Source organism: Oryzias melastigma, unplaced genomic scaffold (assembly GCF_002922805.2).
Source record: "Oryzias melastigma strain HK-1 unplaced genomic scaffold, ASM292280v2 sc00279, whole genome shotgun sequence".
In the NCBI taxonomy this organism is placed as follows: Eukaryota; Metazoa; Chordata; class Actinopteri; order Beloniformes; family Adrianichthyidae; genus Oryzias; species Oryzias melastigma.
In genome coordinates, this window is record NW_023416902.1 from 84,274 (window position 1) to 108,520 (window position 24,247).

At 41.0% G+C, this 24,247-nt stretch overlaps 1 protein-coding gene across 2 annotated transcripts in view; it reads right to left on the reverse strand.

Moving 5' to 3' along the window:
• Window positions 1-1,938: 1,938 nt before the first annotated feature.
• The window catches only part of gcm2 (glial cells missing transcription factor 2), a 26,455-nt gene continuing 4,146 nt past the window's right edge, over window positions 1,939-24,247 (reverse strand). The window contains exons 1-8 of one of the 2 annotated variants that reach the window (XM_024264420.2): window positions 23,451-23,663; window positions 8,650-8,713; window positions 8,128-8,316; window positions 7,942-8,054; window positions 3,901-4,026; window positions 3,572-3,825; window positions 2,947-3,181; window positions 1,939-2,800 (exon numbers count right to left, since the gene is read on the reverse strand). In XM_024264420.2, coding sequence (XP_024120188.1) covers window positions 2,486-2,800; window positions 2,947-3,181; window positions 3,572-3,825; window positions 3,901-4,026; window positions 7,942-8,054; window positions 8,128-8,316; window positions 8,650-8,713; window positions 23,451-23,543 — 1,389 coding nt within the window. In that variant the 5' untranslated portion in view covers window positions 23,544-23,663 and the 3' untranslated portion in view covers window positions 1,939-2,485. Of the gene's footprint in view, window positions 2,801-2,946; window positions 3,182-3,571; window positions 3,826-3,900; window positions 4,027-7,941; window positions 8,055-8,127; window positions 8,317-8,649; window positions 8,714-23,450; window positions 23,664-24,247 lie in introns of those variants that run through there. The other variant, XM_024264421.2, reaches the window with a different exon arrangement.

The following is a 24,247-nucleotide window of genomic DNA, read 5'->3' on the forward strand; positions in this document are numbered from 1 at the left end:
CACAGTCACAGACCCATTCACACACTGGTGGTGGCTCCACTGCTGAACACTGCTGCCAACCTCCCACCAGAGACAATTCAGGGTTCAGTGTCTTGCCCCAGGTCACTTCAACACATGGGCGGGCAAGGTGGGAGTTGAACCTGCTCGCTTCTGATTAGGAGTTGACTGCCCTACCGCTGCACCACGGCCGCCCACGATACAGTACAGTACAAATCAGACAGATAGATTTGTACATTTGCTTACAAAATCTTGTTGGAAATCATTTAAAGGGAGCAGGCAGTGCACAGCCCATTATGAATTCCTGTTGAGAAAAATGGTCAAAAGGGCCCTTTGTTGATAAACTCATAAAATGAAAAGGTATTTAGCAAGTCTGCCTCTTTTGTCTTCCTGTGTCTGTGTCCTGCTCAGACTGAAAGCAGTCAAACTCATCAGCTCAGACCGGGTTGTTAGTTCGTCTGCCGATCTGCTTCACCTCCCATCCCACATTTGAATCACAGTCATGTAGCATCACATTGAAAACACCCATTAGTGCGGAGCCACATCAGAGCAAAGGGGGGCAGATGTGTCATTGTTTGGAAAGGTGTCTGATGTCAGCAGACAGAACCATTTATTCTACATAGATGAAGAAGAGGCTGAGGAAGGAGATGAAGGTGTGTACTAAAGCAGGGCAATGTGGGAAATAAGGGGGCAGAATGTTGGAAAAAATATAGAATTACATGGGTCAGGATTAACTCAACCTTCACCTGGTTTACAGGTGAGGTGATAGTTGATGGGTCCTCAGAGAACAGCCTTCTTCCATGGAGTCATGTTTTCTCAGCAGATTCAGTCATGGTGCACCAAAGCACCTTCTGCTTGGTTTGGTCAAGTTAAGCTGCTGTCCTCTTCAGAACCTCAGATATGAATGCAGCAGAGTTTTCGGAGCATTGTTCTAATAGGTTCTGATCCAGAACACAGTTGAGCTCACTCAGATGAAGCTGAGTACCGCCAATGATCGTTCAGGACAGAAGATCATAGTTTACCCCTAAATCATCAAACAAACCGTCTCTGGAGCTGGTTGGGTTCAAGCTCAGGCACTTTTTACATTTCCTTAAAGCATAATAAAAACACAGTTATTATCTGAACCCCCAACCCCCACACCACACCAATAAATGCACACACATGATATAATGTTTTTTTTTCTGCGGGTATAGTAGAACAGAAATCAGACCAAAAAGAAACAGCTCCAAGCCAAGGGGCTCTGGATCAGAACAGAGATGTGGAGCTAAAGAGGAGTTGAGGAGCAGACAGCAGGAATGAGGTGTTTTTTTTAACGAAGGGGTAGACGGTTCAGGTGTAGGACAGCGGATAGTCCTGTCCAGACCCGTTTCTGTCAAAACAGCATTTGCTCTCGGCTCAGCTCGAGCCCAAACAGCAGCTCTTTGATCCGCTGCTGCTGGCTCTCACTTTTAGGGAGGGGTTCTTGAAAACAAGGGTTCCAAGAGGCCCCCAGCCTTGGTCAAGCTTCATGGAAGAGCAGCAGAGCGGGTTTTTGTTGGCCCTAACTAGGTCAAAATAAGGACTAAACCAAAACTGGAATGGGAGTAGGAGAAGAGAGAACAGAACATTGTAGAAGAACTTTGGTTATTGGGCTGGTAGCACACTGGTGGTGTGTAGGTGTGTGTGGGTCCTGAGGAGTGTGTGTCTAATGGAATCTAATGTGAGACCCCTATAATATTCCAGAACAGAGTAGTTCCTGTGGACCTGCAAGCTTTTGAGGTTCTTGGCTAGATCCGAACCCCCAAAACTTCTAAAGAACCGAGCAACCATCTTCTCATGCATTATTGCAGCTGAACACAGGGATTCTTCAGGTCCAGGTGTACGTCCTGGTCTATCTAAACCAGCTGTATTTAAATGGGTGATCATTTGAGACAGTTACATCCACACACAGATGCTGCTTGAAATGAGTTTTATAAATTATGTTTATTATTATGGTAGTCATTTCTGAAGGTTACATTTGAGTGATAGTTAAATATAGATTCTCCACATTCCCTCCAAACTGATGGATAAAACCGCCTCTTGTCTGCAGGTTTTGAACCGAATCGGTCCGTGAAGTTGGCTCACAGTTCACTTGTGGTTCTGGTTTGGTTTGATTCTCTGATTTTATCTGCACTTTCCAGTAAGCCTTCGGTGTGTGGAGTAGTTCAGTCAAAAACAAAGCAGCAACTGCTCTCTTCAATCTCTGCTGGATCCTGGCTCTACTCCGGGACCAACCCAGTCCAGAGGAAGGTCAGGGGGTGTATTTTGAAGCTCCAAGAATCCCATGAGCTGAACACTGAGTCTTCAGAGGGGAATTGTCATCTTGTGTTCCGGGTTTATACCATCCAGATGGAGGCTTCTGAACAAAGTCTAAAACTCATGCTGTGGCCCCCAGGCGGGGCGGATCAGGTCAGAAATCCTCTGTTGCCCCTGACCAACGGAATGAGCAGTTACCATGACATCAAACGCATTAGTAGTCATTGTAGCGGTACGTGTTGGGGTAGGTGTAGTGGTAGTCGTAGCTGTCAGCACGCTCCGTTTTGGTCTGCAGGGGCTCAGGGGGAAATGACAGAGACTTGATGACCCCCCCAGACTCCTCTGTCACTTTCACCTCAGTGGAATATGAGGAAGAGGAAGTGTCGTCCAGCAGAGAGGAGCAGCCAGAGAGGCCCGGCTGTTTGGAGGGGGTGCAGGGCTGGTAAGATTGGAGTCCAGCTGCAGGTTTAGGACACGACTGGTATTGGGGAAGGGCACCTGGGGGCTTTGGGCACGGCTGGTAGGACACCTAAGAAAGAGACAAAAGGTTTTATTTCCCCCCAGCATGTTTATTGTTGCTGAAGTTGACAGTGACAATAGTGACCCCCCCCCCACACACACACACACTCATCTGCATTCTGTGCGGTAGGCGGGGGCCTTCACTCAGGGGCTCACCTTGGTTGTTGTAGTGATTATTGTCTGCAGCGGTGTGGGTGATCCTGGGGTGTTGCTAGGGTAACGGCAGGGGTACTCCGTGCTGTAGTAATGGTGGTTGTCCCCATATGGGGCAGTGCTCTTCAGCAGCTCCTTCCAAGCTGGAGGGGGCTTTGTCTGGGGCTCAAAAGAGGAGGAGGATAGAGGAGCTGAAGATGAAGAGGAGGTCGAGGAGGAACCCAACACCGGCCCCACCCTGCAAACAACCAAGGGCCAAAGTTTAGGATGAAACAGAGTTAGATCAGATTACAAGTGTCAAATGGTATTTACTTTTTCTCATTTTAGTTTTAGGAGCGTTTAGACATAAAGGAATTCAAATTGTTTTGATTCATACCTCGGTTAAGATGTATAAAGATCAAAAGTAAAGTTCTACCAAAACTCAATTCAAAGATAGAAGATCTGAAGTCTTTAAATGTGTTTGATTATTAGTGACAGTAGATTCCAGGGAGATTGTGATCATCAATCTCATCTTTTCTAGTTCAGATGTTCAGTTAAGCTTCAGGGGTTCTTTCTAACAATGTCTCTTCTGCTAAAAATGCTCAGGTAGTTGGGCCAGTACCCTTGTTGTAAAGTGTGGGAGCCAAACCTGGGGTCACAGAGGTCAGAGGTCATGGGGTATGATGGTGAGGTCAGGTATCCTGGGAATTCGTAACCAGGCCTACTCATGAAAAGCTTGGTGTTAGCTGGTTTCTGCAGGGAAGGCGGGGGTTCACCCAGTGGATTGTGGGGACTGTAGTAGGGCTCTGGACTTTGGAATGCTGGATAATGCTGTGGGAAGTTGGGCTCAATGAAGGAGATTCTCTCTGGCGGCTCCACACAGAGGAGGGCAGGCCCCAGAGCCTGGAACACAGAAGAAGAGTAAAAACCTGCGCAGCATGTACACGTACATCCGCACCATTTTCACATGAACTTCACCTGAGGGTCAATAAGTCTTCGTTTGGGCGTGAATGGAGGTGAGTTCACTCGTCTCTTTACTGAACTTCGTCTGGCTTCAGTTTCAGATTTAGATTCTGGTCTTGGGTGATCATGGACCCCTTTAGCCTGGTAGACAACAGTGACAGCAGAAACAATCAGGTTTACATTAGGAATCAGTACTGGTTAGTCAGCATCCTCTGGGTTAACTAAGGCTGGACCCCAGATTTCAACAGCTGCTCTTGAGTTCCCAAACCCTCCCCTTTCCAGGAGCTTAGCAAACAAATGATACCTGAAGTATCAGGTATGAAAGTATGAAAGTAAAACAACACTGGACTCTCCAGGCACAGAAACAAAGAATACACTGTCAGGAAGGAATCCAAATATCAAAATAGTCTTCTATTCCACTATTGCAGATATGTGTATATATATAATCTAGATCTGTTTAAAAATCAGAAATGCTAATCTAATTTTGTCAACTCTGTCAGTTTACCGTCAATAATGTCAGAATTTTTTGGGGGGTAAATAAAACTTATTCTTTAGTTTTTGTTATTTAAGCAATAAAAGAAGTGTGTGTATTCATTCTCTTTAATTTAAGGATTTATTTTCTATGATAGCACAATAAAAGATTCAGTTTGATAGTATGTATATTAGTTCATATTACACGTAATTGCATATCAGAGTAACTAAATCATTATAAATTGTAAATCAGAGCTTAAAATTCCTGTCAGGTTATTCACATATGTTCCTAGAATGTCATACAGAGGGTAAATGGAAGGTGTAGAGAGGGAAAAACTGTAAACGGGCTTATGTAGAATATATGATGTTGTAAAAAAGGAGTGGGAATATGCAGGATTTTTCTTCTACTCACACTTTTTGTTTAGCACATTGTTCATTTTTTTTATTTGAATGTATTTATTGAATAGAGACAGATATGAAAGCATAGACATACTTCAGTCCCATGCCCATATCACGATGCTTATAGCCGTATGCAGTTGGCAGCATTTGTCCTTAGCTGGCCTTTTTTTGTTTTTGTATTACAATTACAAATATACGTAAAATTAGAATAAAGTACCTAAAATACCTAAAACAAGAAATCAGTCATTGTTAAAATTACATAGAGCAGTTTAAAAAACCCTTTAAACATGTGGACAGCACTACTGATGATATAACCAAGACTTGGTTTGTTTTCTAAAAAGACTAAAACTGGATGCAGACTTCAAATCAGAGGGGAGTGAGTTCCAAAGGGTTGCAGTTGCACTTTTCACTGACAGAGCACACTGAGCAAAACTTTATTTGTAGAAAGGTTCTTACAATTCCCACTGGACTCTGCTCTGGTTGATCTCCTACAAGTCTCTAAATTGCTGATGAAGGTCCTGAGGCAGGGCTCTTGCGACCAGATTTTTCATTGGTGCGCCTAAAAAAAAATTCTTGGACGCGGTGGTGCACCAAGTCTTCTGTGAGGAGGAAAAAAAACCCCACTCATAATCTCTGCAACTCCAAAAGTCTCCTTCCTGTATGTGTGTGCAGCTGTAGCAACCTCCAATAACAATTATTATTTTGTCAGAATGTACATCTGAAGGAGCTTCCACACCAGCCGCATCGGTGCGCAATCAAGCGACACTTCCAGAGTCGTTCAGCTTGGGTCTGTGGCACTCACCCCGTGCACGCACACCCGATGCTTAGCCACAGTGTTTAGGATACATGCTTTCATCTACCGATAAAGCAATGAGTGTAATTCCAGCGGATTCTGAAGCGGAGTGAACGAACCTCGCGCTGATATGCAGCTCTGTGCAGTTATGACGTGTTTACGTCATTTACGTTTATCGGACTTATACAACCGTGGAGAAAAACAGCTTTGTGCTGCAGCGCTCTCATTATGAGCGTCCACCGGAGCAAAGCAGGAAAGAAAAGCCATTTTTCCCGTGTCAGAATCAGCTGATTCACAGCGATTTTGTGAACGGCAGAAGATGTATGGGAAACTAAAAAGACATTTATTCACTGCAACATTATTGGTGTTTTAGGGTTGAATATGGTGGCCCTGGAGCTTGGATCACATAAACAAATTCATCAAAGCAAAACCTTAATATGATTTCACTGACAATTAAAAATGAAAATCAAATAAAAAAACTGTAAGATCAAGTTTTAGAAATCAAAACAAAATTCCACAAACCAAAACGATTCTAAAAAATTTAAAAAATAAAATGTTTCAAAATACAAAAGAAAATTTCAAAAATTAAAGTGTTTTTTGTTGTTGTTTTGTTTGGTTGTTTTTTTGGTTGAAGTTTCGGCTCTGTGATGCATTTTAAAGTCTGACTCAAACTATATTTGATCCGTTTTTCAAAGTGTGTTAAGTTTTAAATGTCATTATTATTCTGCTGTTTTAGGCTAAATCTAAACACTTGTCATTTTCTAGGACAAAGTTTCTGCAGAGCGGCAGGAGTTCATTAGAAATTCACCTCTGAGATGTCTGTGATTGTCGGTGGGAAGTAACCTCACGCTGATATCTCATGAAATCTTTGTTTACACACTCTCTAGCTAGCTTACAGCCCCTCACACCCCCAAGCTAACATTACAGAGGAACAAAGATGGTGAGCCAGATCGTAGCTATCCAGATGTACAGATTTCATCCAAATTTCAGGTCAAACCAGGAAAACAAAGACGTTCGTGGATCTGTTTGTCTGTAAGTGGAGGTTTCAGAATGGGGCGGAGCAGGAAGATTCCACCCATTTCACTTGCTGTCACAAATTTAACCTTTTTAAACTGCAAATTTTTATTAATTTTATATACTATCTAAATGTTATCATTATTGTAGAACTCTGTTCTAAATAAAGGGCTTTATTTTTACCAGTTTGTAAGTTAATCATCTTCAAGTCTAAATGCAGATATTGACCGCAAATAAAAGGGAAAGTGACCATGTAAGTGTTGATAATTGCAATGAGGTGGAGAAGGTCGGTGCACCAAACTTTTGTGCTGGTGCATCTAAGAAAAAAAGTTGGGCGCCCCGGTGCAACCAGTACAAAAAGTTAGTCTAGAGCCCTGTGAGGGGCTTTGGGTTCCAGTTCAGTGAGGCAAAATCCTTTTTTTTTTATTAATTAATAAAATGTTTAATTTTGTCTATTGTCTCTTGTGTTTGTTTTCATTTTGTGTTTGTAAAAAAATGACTGTGTCTGACAGATTTGATGAAAATCAAGGTTTTAAATGTAATACTTGAATTTGTTAAAAATGTTTTTAAACATTCTATACGTACCTTAATATGGTTAGATAGTACAAAGATTTATCTACATAAATATATGACCCAAATCAATGTACAGTGATTTTTTTTTTTATGACGTTTTTCTGAAGGAGAATACTTGCTGCTTTTCTTTAAATAAATAAATCTAAGCTTAACCATACTGTCACGTCTTTATTCCCCTGAATCAAATCCAACTTCCTCCCACTTTTAAAAAATAACCTATAAATAAAAACAGAAACCCAAATCAAAATGTTCATTTGGACTCTGATGTAAAGACAGTTCTTGTCATTAATGACTTTTCTCATAAAAGTGTTTGCATTAGTGGTGGGGGTGTGGGGGTCGGGGCTGCACGGTGGCGCAGTGGTTAGCGCTCTCGCCTCACAGCGAGAAGGCCCCGGTTCGAATCCCGGCTGGGACCTTTCTGTGTGGAGTTTGCATGTTCTCCCCGTGCATGCGTGGGTTTTCACCGGGGACTCCGGCTTCCTCCCACTGTCCAAAACATGCTTTATAGGTTAATTGGTGACTCTAAATTGCCCCTAGGTGTGGATGTGAGAGTGAATGTGTGTGTGATTGAGGCCCTGCGACAGACTGGCGACCTGTCCAGGGTGAACCCCGCCTTCGCCCATGAGTAGCCGGGATAGGCTCCGGCACCCCCGCGACCCCGAAAGGGACAAAGCGGTCAGGAAAATGGATGGAATGGATGGATGGTGTGGGGGTCTGCTCAACCTACATCCAGGTTATCAGGACCGAATTTCTTATTCGGCACAAGATTTTGTTCAGCTGTGTGACCAAGTTCTGAACTGGCATACCTGGAAGAAGATGGCTTTTCCGTCCACTCTCCAGAAGTTGGTGACAGGATAGCCACTGTGACCTCGACATGGCAGCAGCTCCAAACCAGCGCTGCAGCTCGGGCACAGCTTTTCTGGAACACATAGGGTGGTGATGAGTTTGGTTTGGGCGGTGAATATGGACAGATGGTCTCACCCAGTCCTTACTTTGCTGTTTCTGCCGGGCCTTGTCACATATGGCAGGTCGGAGCTGCAGCCTGGATCCGTCTGGCAGCGAGCACCCCCGAGAACAGACTACTACACCCAGACAAGACTTCTTCAGGATCTGACAGTTGTGGTTGTTGGTGTTCCTCATGGCCCAGCCAGACAAATGTCGTTGAGCATTTTTATCTTCAGCTGCAAAATAAAAATACTTGAAAGTTCAAACTGAGTGTTCAGCAACTCCTCAAAGACTGCTGTATGACCTGAGGTCTATGAGAAACGTTTAACCTTTCACCTGCTCTTTTCATTACCATTGCCTTTTCCAGTAGAGTTTACTGTTTACAAAAGTAAAGACAAATAAAAAACTGATGGCTAAAAATTTTATAAGTAGGATTTCTGCCAACACAGAAGAGATTTCACTCCATAGCCATAGCTGTTCATTGAAAGGAACCTAAAAGTTCAGCTGTCTTATCAGAGAACTCTTCAAGGAGAAATTTGATCTCAATAGTAAATTCAAGAATGTCTCACCACTGTAGATGTAGCGAACATAACCATCTGTCCATTCCTGGAAGGGGTCAAACTGTTTCAGGTCCTACAGACGGGTAGATAGACAGAGACAAACAGTCTGAGGGGTCAAAGTTAAAAGTCCTCTGGTTGACCCTTAAATAACTGTTACATTAAACATCCAAAGAAGACACAAAATCAATGTTTGTCTGTGTAGCATCTGTAGTGTCAAAAATGGTCCCAGTTTGGTGATAGAAAAATAAATCTTGTTGGCATAGGATAGTCTGCAAGTCTCTGTTCAGCCTGCATGACAATCTTGTAACAATGCATATCTTATGTGTCGTGATTTGAACCTAAAAGAGGGTGCAGTTGGACAGTTTATAGCAGGGGGTAGATATTGATCAGTTTCAGGGAGGGCTGAAGATCAGCTGACAAAGTCTCTTTTAATGTTTTGGTTTGAGTAAAAACACAAATATGAAAACCAGTTTTCTTGTTTGAGCAACAACATCAGCACATGCTATGTCAGCAGGCTGCTCCCAACCTTTGCTCAACCTTCAACTGACAACAGAATGGTACAGAAAGACTCAGAGCTGAGTCAGCAGCTCCTCAGACCTTCAGCTAACCTTCCAATATCTAATGCTTCTGAAATATTTGAAGGTTAGTGCATAGCTCCACCCAGATCCAGGTTCAAGGATCATTGAAAGAAACTGAAGTTCAGATGTTTAAACCCTTGAAGCTAATTCTACCCACTAAATCCCTAAAAACACAAAACTTAAATAAAGAAGTACATATTACATTATGCTATAGAATTTGGTTCAAATATTGATTTCATTTTAATTTACAATTCAGTATTTCACTAAGTTTTTTTTAGATGCACCAATCAGTCTCCACATTTTAGTCTAACATCTCCTTTCTCTCATTCTGTCGTCCAAACTGTAAATAATGGGGGGAAATCCTGTTTGATGAAGAGTTTTTGTTCCTCTTGGTTCCTATTCTCAGTTTTTGCTTGAATTATAATATTATTATCTGGTACATTATAAAACAGATAAAATCAAAGTAATGTAGGACACCTGCCCTCGAGGGCCAGTGACCTACATATTTTCCAACTATTCTTCTGTTGAAGCTCCTTATTGGTCAAACACATCTGATCCAGGTAATTAGCAGCAGATAAGGCAAGATTTCTGGAAAACCAGCAGGAGACCGGCCCTCGAGGCTTTACGTTTGACACCCCAGGCCTAGACCAATGCTGTGCATTCAGAAATGCTCCTCTTCAGACCTCGTGGTATTTGGGTTACTGTTGCTTTTCTATCAGATGGAACCAGTTTCGCCACTCTCCTCTGACTTCTGGCATCAACGAGAGAATTCTGCCCACATAGCTGCTGCTCTCCAGACAGCAAGGCCAAGTGAGCCCCATATGGTTTAAAAGTGGGCAGAGAATGTAGGCCTCAATTGGGTTTGTCCACAGTTTCCATTGAGGCTACACCTGCGTTTGCTCACATTTGTTCCACCGCCCAGGGACTGGCAGTCAGTGCCACGGTCCTGCTATCTCTGCTGGACCCTGGGCAGTGAAGCTCACAATGCTGTCCACATGTCGACTGGTTAGCATAGCAAGCCAGCCCACTGAGTGCCCAGTTAAGCCAATGTTTTTGAGGATTGTGGACTTTTGTTTGCTTTTTGTCAGTTATCTTGTGGGTTTGGGTCATGTTCTCTTTGGATTTGTCCTTTATTCACATCACTTTCAGGCTGTCAAGATCAACAGCTGTCATCATTTCAGTTAATTACCCTCAGCTGATTTAAGTGTCTGGTTTTCAGTCCTGCCTTGTCAGGTCACCTGTTCAGTTCTGTCACTGCTTTGGATTATTATTTAAATGTTTTACTTTTAGCCACCAAGCCTAGTCTCCTGGATTTGGGTCCTTCACCACAAGTTCATTAGAAATGTGGGCAAACACAGGTGGGGCCACCATGGAAACTGCAAAGAGACCCATTTGGGACCCACATATTCTGTGCACGTTGAAACCGTATGGGGTCCACTTAGCCTTGCTTGCTGGGTCACTGAATATTTTCTCTTTTTCTGGACCATTCTCTAGAGATAGTTGTGGATGAAAATCCCAGCAGTTTCTGAAATCTTCAGATGACCCCATCTAGCACCAACAACCATGCCACTTTCAAAGTCCCTTAAATCACATTTCTTATACATTCTGATGCTCTGTTTGAACTGCAGCAGATCGTCTTGACCATTTCTACATCTAAATGCAATAAGTTGTTGCAGTGTGATTGGCTAATGATAAACTTGTGTTAACAAGCAGTTGGAATAAAGTGGCCAGTGAGTGTATATATATATATATATATATACACACACACATATATATATATATATATATATATATGTGTGTGTGTGTATATTGGTATATGTACATTCAAACTCAGGTGCTCTACCAAAGGCCTGGGAAATTGAGAGTCCTGCTCAGTATCTGAGCTGTTCCTAGCACTGCGCAATTAAAGGAACCCTTTTTTTTTTTATTGGGCCTGGCATGAATTCAGTTAAACCTGTCTGATAATTTTCATGTTGGTTAAGCAGCTGAGGGCCTCGTTAATCAATTTCAGCTGTATTGGTGTTCATGGAGGGGCTGCACGGTTGCGCAGTGGTTAGCGCTCTTGCCTCACAGCGAGAAGGCCCCGATTCGACTCCCGGCTGGGACCTTTCTGTGTGGAGTTTGCATGTTCTCCCCGTGCATGCGTGGGTTTTCACCTTCCTCCCACCGTCTAAAAACATGCTTCATAGGTTAATTGGTGACTCTAAATTGCCCCTAGGTGTGGATGTATGTGTGATTGAGGCCCTGTGACAGACTGGCGACCTGTCCAGAGTTTACCCCGCCTTCGCCCATCAGCAGCCAGGTTAGGCTCCGGCACCCCTGTGACCCCGGAAGGGACGAAGCGGTCAGAAAAAGGAATGAATGAATGGTGTTCATGGAATTAACAACAGGTGCACTTCTGTGGCAACAATTAGAAAACCCTCAAAACAGGACTTACATGGACTTACATGGACTTACATGGACTTACATGGACTTACATGGTCACAAACATTGTGTTTCTGCACTTTAAGTTACTTTGAGATGAACTTCTACCAAGGTCTGTTGATTCTGATTAGCTGCAGGGTGTGGATGTGCATCTTAAATGGAAGTTTCCGGTCTCACAGCCCAAATGCTCAATATCTGTGCGTGGTTTTCTTCAAAAAAAAAACTTTGGGGGCATCTTCTGGACAAAAACAAGCGGTAAGAGGTGAACTTTCTCTCTGAATTTAGCCTTTATTTACTCAATGATGACGATCAGCTTATAAATCGCTTTCCTTTGCCACTACAGACCGAGTCTGTGCCTCTTCAGTGGCTAAGAAGTGTACTCATGACAACAGGCTGCACAACAAATCAGTCAGCTTTGAGTGAAAAAAACGATAAAAAAAACAATATGAATACATTAATATAGGTTGGAAATGTATTTATTTTACAAGCGACTATGGTGTAAGTGGGAAAAAAAACATGAAGAATGCAATCTCAGAATTTACGGCAGTTTAAAGTGTAATCAATTTTTGTTAATAAATATTAACACGTTAAATGGTTTGTGAGTAATTGCGTGTTAACGCGCTGACGTTGACAGCCCTAATATATAAATGCGCATATATGTGTTGTCAACATTAACGTGTTTATGCATGTCTTAACACACACAACTAATTTTTAAAAATGAACACATAAATATTTAAGAATGCAGATTAACTACATATCAGAAGCAACCGTCTGACGCAAAGTGGAAGACTGCCGATAATTTCTGGAAATGCACACTTGTCGAACACTAATCCGCTTATAAAATTGTCACAAAAAATCAATATTCAATAGATTTTTTGTACTTTATTTTTGTTATTATTTTGGTTTAGATTACTTTTTCACATATTTTTTCTATTTCTTTACTCATTTTTTCATTCTTTTCTTTCAATTATGAGCTGATTTTCTTCTCTCATGTAGAGCTTGATACAGTATGTTATATTGTGTTAGATGTCTTTTGAAGCCAGTTTTCAATGACCATAGAACAATAGACTCGGCCTCAAATGTTGTTGTCTGAGGTAAGAAAATAATTTGAATCTCCAAAATGGTAGAACTTCCGAGGCAGTGTTCCATGTTGACAAATATTTTTTCTCGTAATCCCGTGTTGTTAGGGTCAAAACAGGGAAAGAGCATGGACTCAAGAATCAACCACCTGTACAGAAGAGAGAATGCAGATAAGTGCAGATCGCTTCTCCACAAATAGTGTACTATTTAATTGGTGGTGAAGCCTGTTTTTATGGTAACACAAGAATGCGTTGTTGAACCTGCATCGACTGCCGCTGCAAAGGAAAGTGATGTATATATATATATATATATATATATATATATTAGAGCTGTCAGGCGATTAAAATTCTTAATCGCGATTAATCGCATTTTGTCCAGAGTTAACTCGCGATTAATTGCAAATTTACATTTGGCCTTTTTTTAAGGAAAAAAATGTGTGGTTCGTGGAATTTAGTAGTTCTACATTAATTATGAAAACAAGAATGACAAAATTAATAGTTTTCATCAGAAATACTTTATTTTGTAACATTGTATTGAGATAAACTTTCTTAACAATAAAAGGCTGTAACATAAAATGCCTAACAAAAGCCCAAACCCAAGTGAAGGGCATTTTAAATTCAAAACTTCAATCAACGTTCAGTAAAATAAAATTAAAAAAACATCAAAAATAAAATTTCCATAACACTTTCATGTTCATTTTTTGTCAGGACCAATCTCTTCCTCCTCTGCTGAACTGCAGTAATAAATGAAATAGAGATTTATCATTTCCTATTAACTTTTGTTTTTTAAAACATTAAAGACTGAGAAAAGCGGAATACTCTGTGGATAGTTTGACAGTCTGTTATTGCCGCCGCGTTATCTGGCTGCAGCTTGATGCAGCGACGTGTCCAGCGGAGTTCACGTGATGAATATGCCGGCAGACAGACCGCTATGCTGGGGTTGGATCACGCAACATTGTCCCCCGGTGCGCTTGCTGTTCGGAACGTCGGGGGTGCGCAGCTCTCGGCGCCGGACGCGAGCCGGTACCACCAGACGTGGTATTGGACGCGAACCGGAGCCGGGTTAGGGTGCAGGAGCTCTCCAGGTCCTAGCGCTGGCCGGTTTTAGCTCGCAGCTCGGTGTTTGGAGACCCGCCCGTGATCTAGTGAGAGCAGCCGGTGAGTTAGAGGGCGGGACGCCCGCGCGCGCGGTATGGAAAGGCACGTATGAGAAAGTCCGCGATTAATGCGTCAAAAAAATTGTCGGCGTCAAGCACACGTCAGATTAATGCGTTTTTAACGCAATAAAATCTGACAGCCCTAATATATATATATATATATATATATATATATATGCTGATTGTCCCTATAGGTTCAATAAAGCGTCAGTTCATTGAGAAAGTTCACCTCTTACAGCTTGTTTTTTTTACGAAGCTCGTGGAGTGATACAGAACATTTGGGATATGTGGCCAGTGTGGAAGCGTTTGAGACTCATAATTTTAAGAAAAAAAGTCAATAATTGAAATGCTTTTTCATTTTCACCATGTAACTGCATTACTTGTCTCTTAAATAACATGAAAAAGTAATTCTCCAAACGACTTTTTCTTCTCCAACGCCACTCATTCAGTAACTTAATTGAAATGATAAAGAAAAGGGCATTTGACATTTCATTTTCAAACCAGCAGAAGCATTAACTATTATGCTACTGTACAGCTCATGATGAAAAACATGATGTCCAGTCCTGAAGGTTTAAAAACATCACCAGTCAATTGTAGATGAAAAGATAAACTTTCTGCTTTGCGCTCGTTTCTCCTCCTCTTCCTTGCTTTTTTTCCTTTTGTCTATACAAGTCAATGAGAACTGCTTGTCATTTGCCAACAGCACAAACCAAAGCAGAAGAGGAGGAGCACTGACGCCATTGTGGTGCACCACTTGGAACTGATTTATGAGACACTTTCTGACTTTGTCATTTTAATTATGTCACAGTAGGAGAGGTAAGGATGAAGAAAATGGAAATGAAAATGGAAATGCAGTTTGGTGGATTGATTTTTCATTTTATTTAGGAGACAATGAATGCAGTTACATTGTGAGAAGAAAAAGGCATTTTTGTTCATCCGTTTTAATTTTCAAATTAGATTTTTCTAATTGAATTTTGGTACAAATTTACTTGAAACCCTTTAGAATAGTCAAATTCCCTTTTCTTCATCATTTTAATTAATTTACAGAATGAGCTGTGATGGAGAAGAAAAACAAAAAGCCGCTCTGATAATTGATTTTTAATTGTATTTAAGAGACAAGTAATCCAGTTACATTGTGAAAATGAAGAAGCACTTCAAGTATTGACTTTTATTTTGAACTATGAGTCTAAAACGCTTCCATAGACTAGCACTTCTTTTTGAGATGGGCATCAAGACCCGGCAGCCAATCAGATCTGAGTATTCATCTACACCATTTCAAGTGCAGAAACTGAAACGGCTAAACCGAGGAAACCGATCTTTATTTTATTTTGGGATGGGAATTTTCTACAACAACAAGCAGCAGTGTTGTCTAAAATTTGTGTAAACTCAGCGGTTTGCCGGGAAAGTCCTGCCCGCCGCCGGTAAGAGAAAGCAGTTTAGAGTGGACAGACATGCTTCCACCTGTGAGCAGATCCCAGCTGAGCTGACCAGTCCAGCTGGATCAAACTTCTCCCTTAAACCTTTTTATTATTTTTCACAAACACCTTAAGGAAAATGTATGAGAAAAAAGCAAAATTTGAGAAATAATCTCAAATGGACAGCAGTGCTCTCAGGAGAGAAATTCTTATTTTTTGGTCTGCCTGGAAGCTGAAGCCACACAGACAGACTGAAGTACAGGAGCATAAGAACGGTCGCGTCATGGAGCTGTGAGGTCTGTGATCCTCTTCTATCAACAGAAACTCTTCATATATGTGGCCCAAAGAAATCTGGGACTTTCTCCTGGATAACTTTTGTATTTTCTTTCAAAAACATGTTGATTAGTTTGTTGATACATTTTATTCTTCTTGTTCTTATAAAATTACACTTTTTCATTCTATGTTTTAAACATTTCATTAAACATTTTGGGGGTTTTCACAGAAAAATGAATCCCATTTGTCGAGACTGAATTTTCTGTTTTTGTATGATTTTATATCTAAAATCATGCACACTAGCTTTATATCTAAAGCTAGTGTGCACAACTTCACATAGGTGAAGTTGTGCTGATTAAAATGGCACTTAAAATACAGCAGGTTTCATTCATGGCAGGGCTTCTTTAAGTCAAATCAGCAGCAGATGAAAAAAAGCTGTTTGAAAAAGCTTGTAGTTTTTATGTATAGTGACTTCTGGTTAGGGTCTAGACAAGAGGTCTCAAACTCAATTCAGCCAGGGGCAGAGTCTGGGTGAGGCTGGGCCGCATCAGGATTCCCACAAGAAAAGCTCTGATAAAGCATTACAGTGTTCTCAGATATCTTTGTTTTTAACACAAAATAATGAATAAATAATGAATGACGTGTATAGATCTTTGTGTGTGATTTATATATTTTTTAAAAAGGGTAGTTAATGTCTGTTTCTGAAATAGTTTATATTGAAGATTAAACTTAAGATATATTGCTAGGGGGTAGGATTAAAATACGTTTTTTAAACTTCTTCCTACTCCATTTCGAACAACATAATTGAGGTGTAATGTTTTTATTTATAATTTATATCGAATTTTCTGTTTTTGTTTTCTTGTTTTTTTTTTACCATGTACTATGTGTTGTTCGAAATAAAAATGACTAACTAACTAATAAAATAAATAAATATATTTAAAAAATGAATAAAAAAACAAATCAATCAGTAATAAAATAATAATAATGAGCATACAGCAGATACAGACGACTGAAGAAATCACATACTGACTGACTGACTAGATAAAACTCATTATTTTTATTCAGTTTCAAATATCTGTATTAACAGCTCCTCCTTCAGAGAGATAGAAGCCCCGGTAACAAGAAACTCTTTGAAGGATTTCATTTTTTGTAGATTTTTGTAGAACTCCTCACAGTAAATAAATCTGATCTATTTGTCTTCCATTTATTGGAGGAGTGGGGTGCTCGCGCGGGGCTGCATCAGCGCACATTCGGGGGGGGGGCTTCTTTCCATGGAGGTTCTATTCAAACGCGTGTAGCAGAATATCGGACTTCTACTCGCGTTTGCATGGACTGGAATGCACACCGACACAGCCGGTGTGTGAACCTTAAAATTCAGACACGCGCATGCAGGCGCGGCCTCAAGCTCAGGATCACATGTTTGACAGGCGGGAGCAGCGGATCCCCGAGCGGTGAAATAGGGGCGGGCCTCAGGTTTGTAGCTCGGAGCTTGGGGAGCTCTGATTCAATAGGAACAGTCAGCACGTCGATAAACCTTTTTCCTCAACATCAGATGTGTCTCCCATTCATTCTAAGAGAGACATCCACAGACAGAGCTGGTAGCTCCTCCCACACGCAGCGTGGCGACAGAAACACTTTTTTTGACAAGCCGCAAGCAGCAAATTTGCCGCGCGGGCCACGCGAATTTGCCACACAAATCGCGTTTGGTGCTTCATGGCTCCTCCTCCACCCAGCTGACTGGAGGAGTGAGGAGGTACTGGGCAGCCCGGACGATGTCCCGCCTCCAGCGTCATATACCTCACTGTGATTGGTTTGTTCAGCTCTGCACACAACAAGTGTCATTCATTTCAATCTTGCGGGCCACAGTAACATCTTTCGCATTAAGACGCGGGCTGCAAATTATCATCCCTAGGGCCGCAGATGGCCCGCAGGCCGCGAGTTTGAGACCCCTGGTCTAAATAGAACTGGACATCTCAAGTGTTGAGGTCCCCCATAGGAAATGCTTCACCTTCCACCGTGATATCAGGCCAGAGCCGTCACTTCCTGATATGTCTACCGCGATTGCAAACCGTCAACAGTGTCGGTCTGAGGCCCGTTTTTGAGGAAGTACTGTCAACCAATCATGAGTGAGCTTGTCCCAACTTGTTTGAAGTCCACAGCCCTCCCACTGAAAATGGCGTGGAGGAAGCTGTCAATCAAAGGTTCAAGGCGGGGCCAGCGGGAGCCACATGCTTTTACTGAAGCATCTGATTGGTCCGTTTATAACTGGAATAACTGGTAACAAAGAAAAAAAATCTTTAAAAAAAATTAGGATTAGAAAAAAGAAGTTAATCAGAAAGCAGCAGAGGAAGAATGATTATTCTGACATATAAAATGACTGAGAAATAACTGTCTGTTTCTCAATGTAAGTCAATGGGACTTTGGCCTTTTTGGAACCCAGTGGTACTTCCTATATGGAACACGGAAGGAGGGGGGGGTGAGCTGTCCGTTGTTTTTTATGTCAATGGTGCAGACAGTGAAAGCTGACAGCTGAACGTTAATAATAAAAGGTAACCTTACCATTCCTGAAGGTTTTTTTTTAAACATTCATTTTATAAATGTCCTCTCTAACTATATTGGTTTTCCTCTCTGAGATTATTCAAAAATCAATATACAAATGTATGATATCATCTGATATTAGATGTTTTATTGAAAATATCAACCTTTCATTTGAGCAGATATTATATTAACAGTTTCTATTTTGGCTGATCTTATTTCCACAAAACAACAAAAGCTGATAGAAATTCATGGCCATCAAGACACGTAGTTTTCAGCTTTCAAAATAAGAAAAAAAATCATCTCTGGGTGAACGTATTTTATAACATTACGTGGAAATAGTCACTTTCATATTTTTGTCAACAGCTTCCAATGAATTTGATCATGTTTTACCTTTATTTTCCTGCAGATCAGACACAGTTATGAACAAAGACAAAGAGGAGTGATGTTAGAACCACAGCTGAGCTAACAGCAGCTCACTGACCGCAGTAGAAAATATTACAACAGGAATAAGTTTGACTTTAATGTCAGACACGTTGGAATTGTCAAAGTTTTGATCTGTTTACAGGATTATGTGAGAATGGAAATTTAGGAAACTTTTAACTGGTGAGAAAAGATCTTCTGCAGCTCCACGTCTCATAGACAAAGCTAATGCTAGCATTAGCATTAGCACAGATTAAAAGAATAAAATCATAATTCAGTGAAGTACCTGTAACCGTTGTCTAACTTTAACCAGGTTGTCAGAGAGAATAATCCATGACTGGTTTAATATCATCCATATTAGTGGAAGCAGCTGTGCAGGATTCTACAGGATTACTGACCTTTGTATTTTTATTGTGAACAATAATAATACAATATTTTAATGGAGAGTGTGGAAAAGAAGTGAAGAGGAGAGTGCAAGCAGGTTGGAATGGGTGGAGAAAAGTGTCAGGTGTGATGTGTGACAGAAGAGTTTCAGCACAAATGAAAGGAAAGGTGTACAAGACTGTGGTGAGACCAGCCATGTTGTTTGGACTAGAAACAGTGGGACTGAAGAAAAGACAGGAAGCAGAGCTGGAGGTAGCAGAGATGAAGATGCTGAGGTTCTCTTTGGGAGTGACCAGGATGGATAGGATCAGGAATGAATACATCAGAGGGACAGCACATGTTAGAGGTTTTGGAGATAAAGTCAGAGAGGCCAGACTGAGATGGTTTGGACATGTTCAGAGGAGAGACAGTGAATATATTGGTAGAAGGATGCTGAGTCTAGAGCTGCCAGGAAAGAGGTCTAGAGGAAGACCAAAGAGGAGGTTTATGGATGCAGTGAATGAAGACATGAAGGTGGCTGGTGTTAGAGTGGAGGATGCTGAAGACAGGCTTAGATGGAGGAAACTGATTCGCTGTGGTGACCCCTGAAGGGAAAAGCCCAAAGGAAAAGAAGAAGAAGTATTTTTATTGTGAACAGTCTCATAGAGAAAAACAAAAACAATCTGCCCCCCCCTCCTCCACCCCAGTTATGTGACTTTTTTCTGCTTCTGTTTTAAGGCATATGCGCTGGAGTTTGGTTTTTTGATCGTTATACCCCCTGATCAAACATGAAAGGGTGCAGGATAAGGATTTTGAAGGGATACTTTTAATAATGTATATTACCTATAATTTCACACATATTCTTGAAAATTTGTGCATTTAATGTGTTTTTAGCTGCTTTTAGTAACTGTGGCCTTGGAAAAGAAATTTGGTTTAACTGTCAAAATAAATGAATCTCCTTATTATATAAAATTGTAACTTTAGTCTGATTGTGAAATCCTAAATCTGAAGAGATCATGTATCTGTGCTTTTTTGTATTTTTGGGGTATTTAGCTTACATTTTCCTCTTATGAGATTATCATAGCTCTCTTAAATTTGTTTCAGTTTTATGTTTTGAATAAATCAAATAAAACTGATAAACACATTATACGATTATCAGTCACTTAAACGTACTACAGCGGAGGTTCATTTCAGCTGCAGTAGGAATAAGATTTTTTTAAAGCAAATGAACAGCCATTTTTGTGTGTCACACTAAACGACAACAATATGACAAAATTATAAGAATATCCACTATGAAATGGTACCAGTTCTCCAAACATTTGATTAACACATTTTAGGTAAAGTTGGTATTTCACAAAACATTATTCTCTAAATAAAAAATGTTGTTACACCATGGTCCAGGTTAACACTCCATTCTGATTGGCTGCTGGGTGTGGATTAAAAATGGGATAAAGGACAGTGATAATTAGACCCCTAAAAAAGAAGCTGCAGCCGCATCACCGAATGAAGGTCACCAGGACCGAACATGATATAATACAAAATATGATACTTCGCAAAATATATGATATATTTTCATGCATTTAAGCTCTTTTATGCTGTAATAGATGGGTTGGACAGAAAACTCTGACATTCATTCAAAGACCTAAATGCAAATCACGTATTATTTTAAAAAAGACAATAATCGTATATTTATATTTATGCAAAACTTATTAAAGCTAAGGGTTGCTTCTCCCAGTTGTGTTTCAAGGTTGCAAAAATAAACACCACTATCAGTCATTTTCCCCATTATCCATCATCTAATAGTAACTCAACAAGCAGGACATTTGTCATTTAATTTGTTAAATTCTATCTTTGCAAGTAGTAGTAAATTAATGTAATCTAGGACTAAATTAATGTAATCTAGGACTTGTGTAAAACACTGCAACACTTGACGAACAACATTGTATGACAAGACTTTGTTTTAGAATAACAAGTACAAATAACATTAACCTGTAATGTCAAAGATTATAAGTAACTAACATAAGAAAAGTTTTTGATCGCTCCTCATTTCAACTCTTTAAAACAGTAAAAGACACTCATTTTTAAAACTAGATTTTCAGCTCTCAGTTCATATACAAATGACTCTACACATTAGATGTTGAGCTAATCCCACTGAAGGAAAAAGTGAAGAGAAGCCCCATCTCCTCACAAACATTTCAGAATAAGAGACAATTTTGTGCTCGTGTACCATGGAAAGTCAGCACAACCAGAATTAAGGCAAACTGGAATAAGAGATGAATCTTCTACGTCTAAACAACATTTAAGTTTTTCTCAACCTTATGGGTTGAGAAAATCAGTGAGAGTCAGAATTGGCTCTGATTTATTTTTTTAGTTGGATTCACGTATTTTTGGCAGAGATCTACCACAAATGGTGAAAGAAACGTTTTTTAAACCGACTGATATTACACTACCTGCTGCTGTACTGGCAGCATTGAGCTGATTCTATGTGACACAATGTGTCTTTTATTTTGAAAGGAAATCATGTGAACCTCTGTCAAAAGTTATAAATATAAATACACGGTTATAAATAAAACGGTTTTATGTTTTATTCATACAAAAGCAGTCATTTTTTTATTTATCACAGTAGTAGCCTTGACATAAATATAAATCAGTGTTTTATTTTTATTGCCAAAGTCACTAATTATCCGGCTCTTCAGATCATTTTATTTTATCGTTGTTAATGACCCGAGGTTATCTTGCGGTCATTTCTAACTTGCATAATGTTGACAAAATATATTTTTATGTAGTGTAAAATATTTAAAGTTCTTTAAGGGGTACGTTGATTTATTCTGGAATAATATTCCTGTCTGTTTTTATTCATAGTAATGTTAAAAAGTTACAGTTTTGAAGTTTTAAAAGTTTAGTTTGAATGTGTACAATAAATGTTTATCCTGTTCGGCCGTGACCGAAAGTGCGTTTTGGATTTTGGGCCCTGTGCGGTTGAGCTTGACACTTCTGTCATGAAGTGAGCCTTCGTGGCTCCTGCTTTGTTTAGGTTTGGGAAAAATGGATCCGAATGGTTCTGTTGAAAGTTGCACTAGGCCACGGAGAAGTCTCTCCTTCAGCTCTTGTGTCTGTGTAATTTATTCAGAACATTTTAAACTTCCTAGCAGCAGTTTCAAGACAGCAGAGGGACTTCACGGATCCCCTGGTTGGTGATGCAGGAAGCTTTCTGGAGCCGAGCAGCTCGGAGTCTGCTCTGACCGTCCATGTCCCTGAAGAGCGTCCCTCTCTGCCGGGCTGCGGGCTCAGCCGCGGCAGCATCCGGACGCGGACGGACGTCATGATAATCCTTCAGTCTGATGTCACTGAGACCGAGATGGAACGGGAACACTGTCGGCTACATTTGCTACCCGAGAGTGACAGCGGGAGACTCGCGCGCGCGCACACGAGCGGTGACCCTTGCCTTGTCCGTCGCCGGGGTCCTGATGAGAGCAAAGCCGGTCTCGAGGCCGTGCACATGCAGCGTGCACATGCAGCGTGCACATGCAGCGTGCACATGCAGCGTGCACATGCAGCGTGCACATGCAGCGTGCGCTGCCCCTTCTGAAGCGGACAGACTGGGTTTGGTCTGCAGGTGCAGGTCTGAATCTGCAGGTCTCAGATCCCTGCGGCCCGCGGGCCCGGAAGAAAACCACTGCGGCCTGACGGCATTTCTTCTTTTAAATCTTCATTTGAAGTTTCCATGTTTTAGGTTAAAAGTCTCTGTTCATGTGAGTTCACAAAATAAAATGTAGCCCCTGAATTATAAGTTTGTACTTTCTTTGACGTTTAAATGTTTTAAAGGAGAAAAAAAGTCAAATATTTGAGGCCTAAAAACTTTGCAATGATCTATAAAACTAACAATAACCAGAAGAAAATCTATTTAGGTATATCGGCACCGTTCTGGTTTTAGTATTGATATTATTATTATTATTATTATTATTATTATTATTATTACAGTCAATGTTGTTATAATTAGCTAATATTCTGGGTGTTTGCATTCATTATGTTTTAAAGTGATTATGATGATTTTTCAAAAGTTTTTTTGAGTTTTTGGTTTCTCATTTTTGATGTTTATATATGTCTCCAATTTGAGTTTTATTTGTTTTTTAGATTTACTTGTTTTTGAATTTTTTTTACAATACAACATTTTTGAAGAATAAAAATCATAAAATAAAGCATAAAATAGCGAGAAAGAAAATCGAAAATAATGTTGTTTTTCTGTCTTCCACGTGATAAACTCAATTTGACTATTTTATATTGACGGCTGAATGATTTATCATTACTTGTTTTATAAGCGCGCTGAAAGGTAAACGACAATATTATGGCCATCTCATTATAATAATATTATAATATAATAATACAATTATTACTATTAATAATCACAAAAATACTACTATTAATAAAAGCAACAGTTGGACAGTCTGGCCCTGTTCGCGGTTCCTCTCCATTCCTTTCGTGAGCTCGTGGGTTTGTGGTTCGATACCAGCACTTTTCCCGCCAGCGTCTGCATGTCACGTCGGACGGTTCCAGTCCTCTCACCTGCGGCAGTTTGGGGTCGTTGATGTCCCAGGAGAACTTCATCCCGACCGAACATACGCAGTCAGTTTCCTCGCCCTCTTCTGTCCGGGACATGACTCTGTCTCTGGCCCTGCTTCCGGTTCTGGTCGCGAGTCTTCTGATCTTACTGAGAACAATATCTAGAACTTTCAAAGTTCGTCAGATCAGCACGTGCCACTCCGCGAGAGTCACCTGAAAGACTAAGAGGACAGGTGAGCACGAGGAAGCAGGGGAAGAGAGAGAGGGACAGACGAGAGAGGCGTGAGAGCGTGCGTACGTGCGTGTGTGTGTCATTGCTTCTCCAAAAACAAACTGGTGAATGTGCTTGTAACAAACCAATAATCATGTATAATATAATAATAATAAGGACCCCAGACCAGGACTAGAGCATACCAGACCAGGACCAGGACCAAGACCAGGACTGGATCAGACCAGACCAGACCAAACCAGACCAAGACCAGGACTGGAGCAGACCAGACCAGACCAGGACAAGGACTGAAGCGGACCAGACCAGACCAGGACAAGGACTGGAGCAGACCAGACCAGGAACAGGACTGGAGCAGACCAGACCAGACCAGGACAAGGACTGGAGCATACCAGACCAGGACTGGGACTGGAGCACACCAGACCAGGACCAGGACTGGAGCAGACCAGACCAGGACAAGGACTGGAGCGGACCCGACCAGACTAGGACCAGGACTGGAGCATACCAGACCAGGACTGGGACTGGAGCACACCAGACCAGGACCAGGACTGGAGCAGACCAGACCAGGACCAGG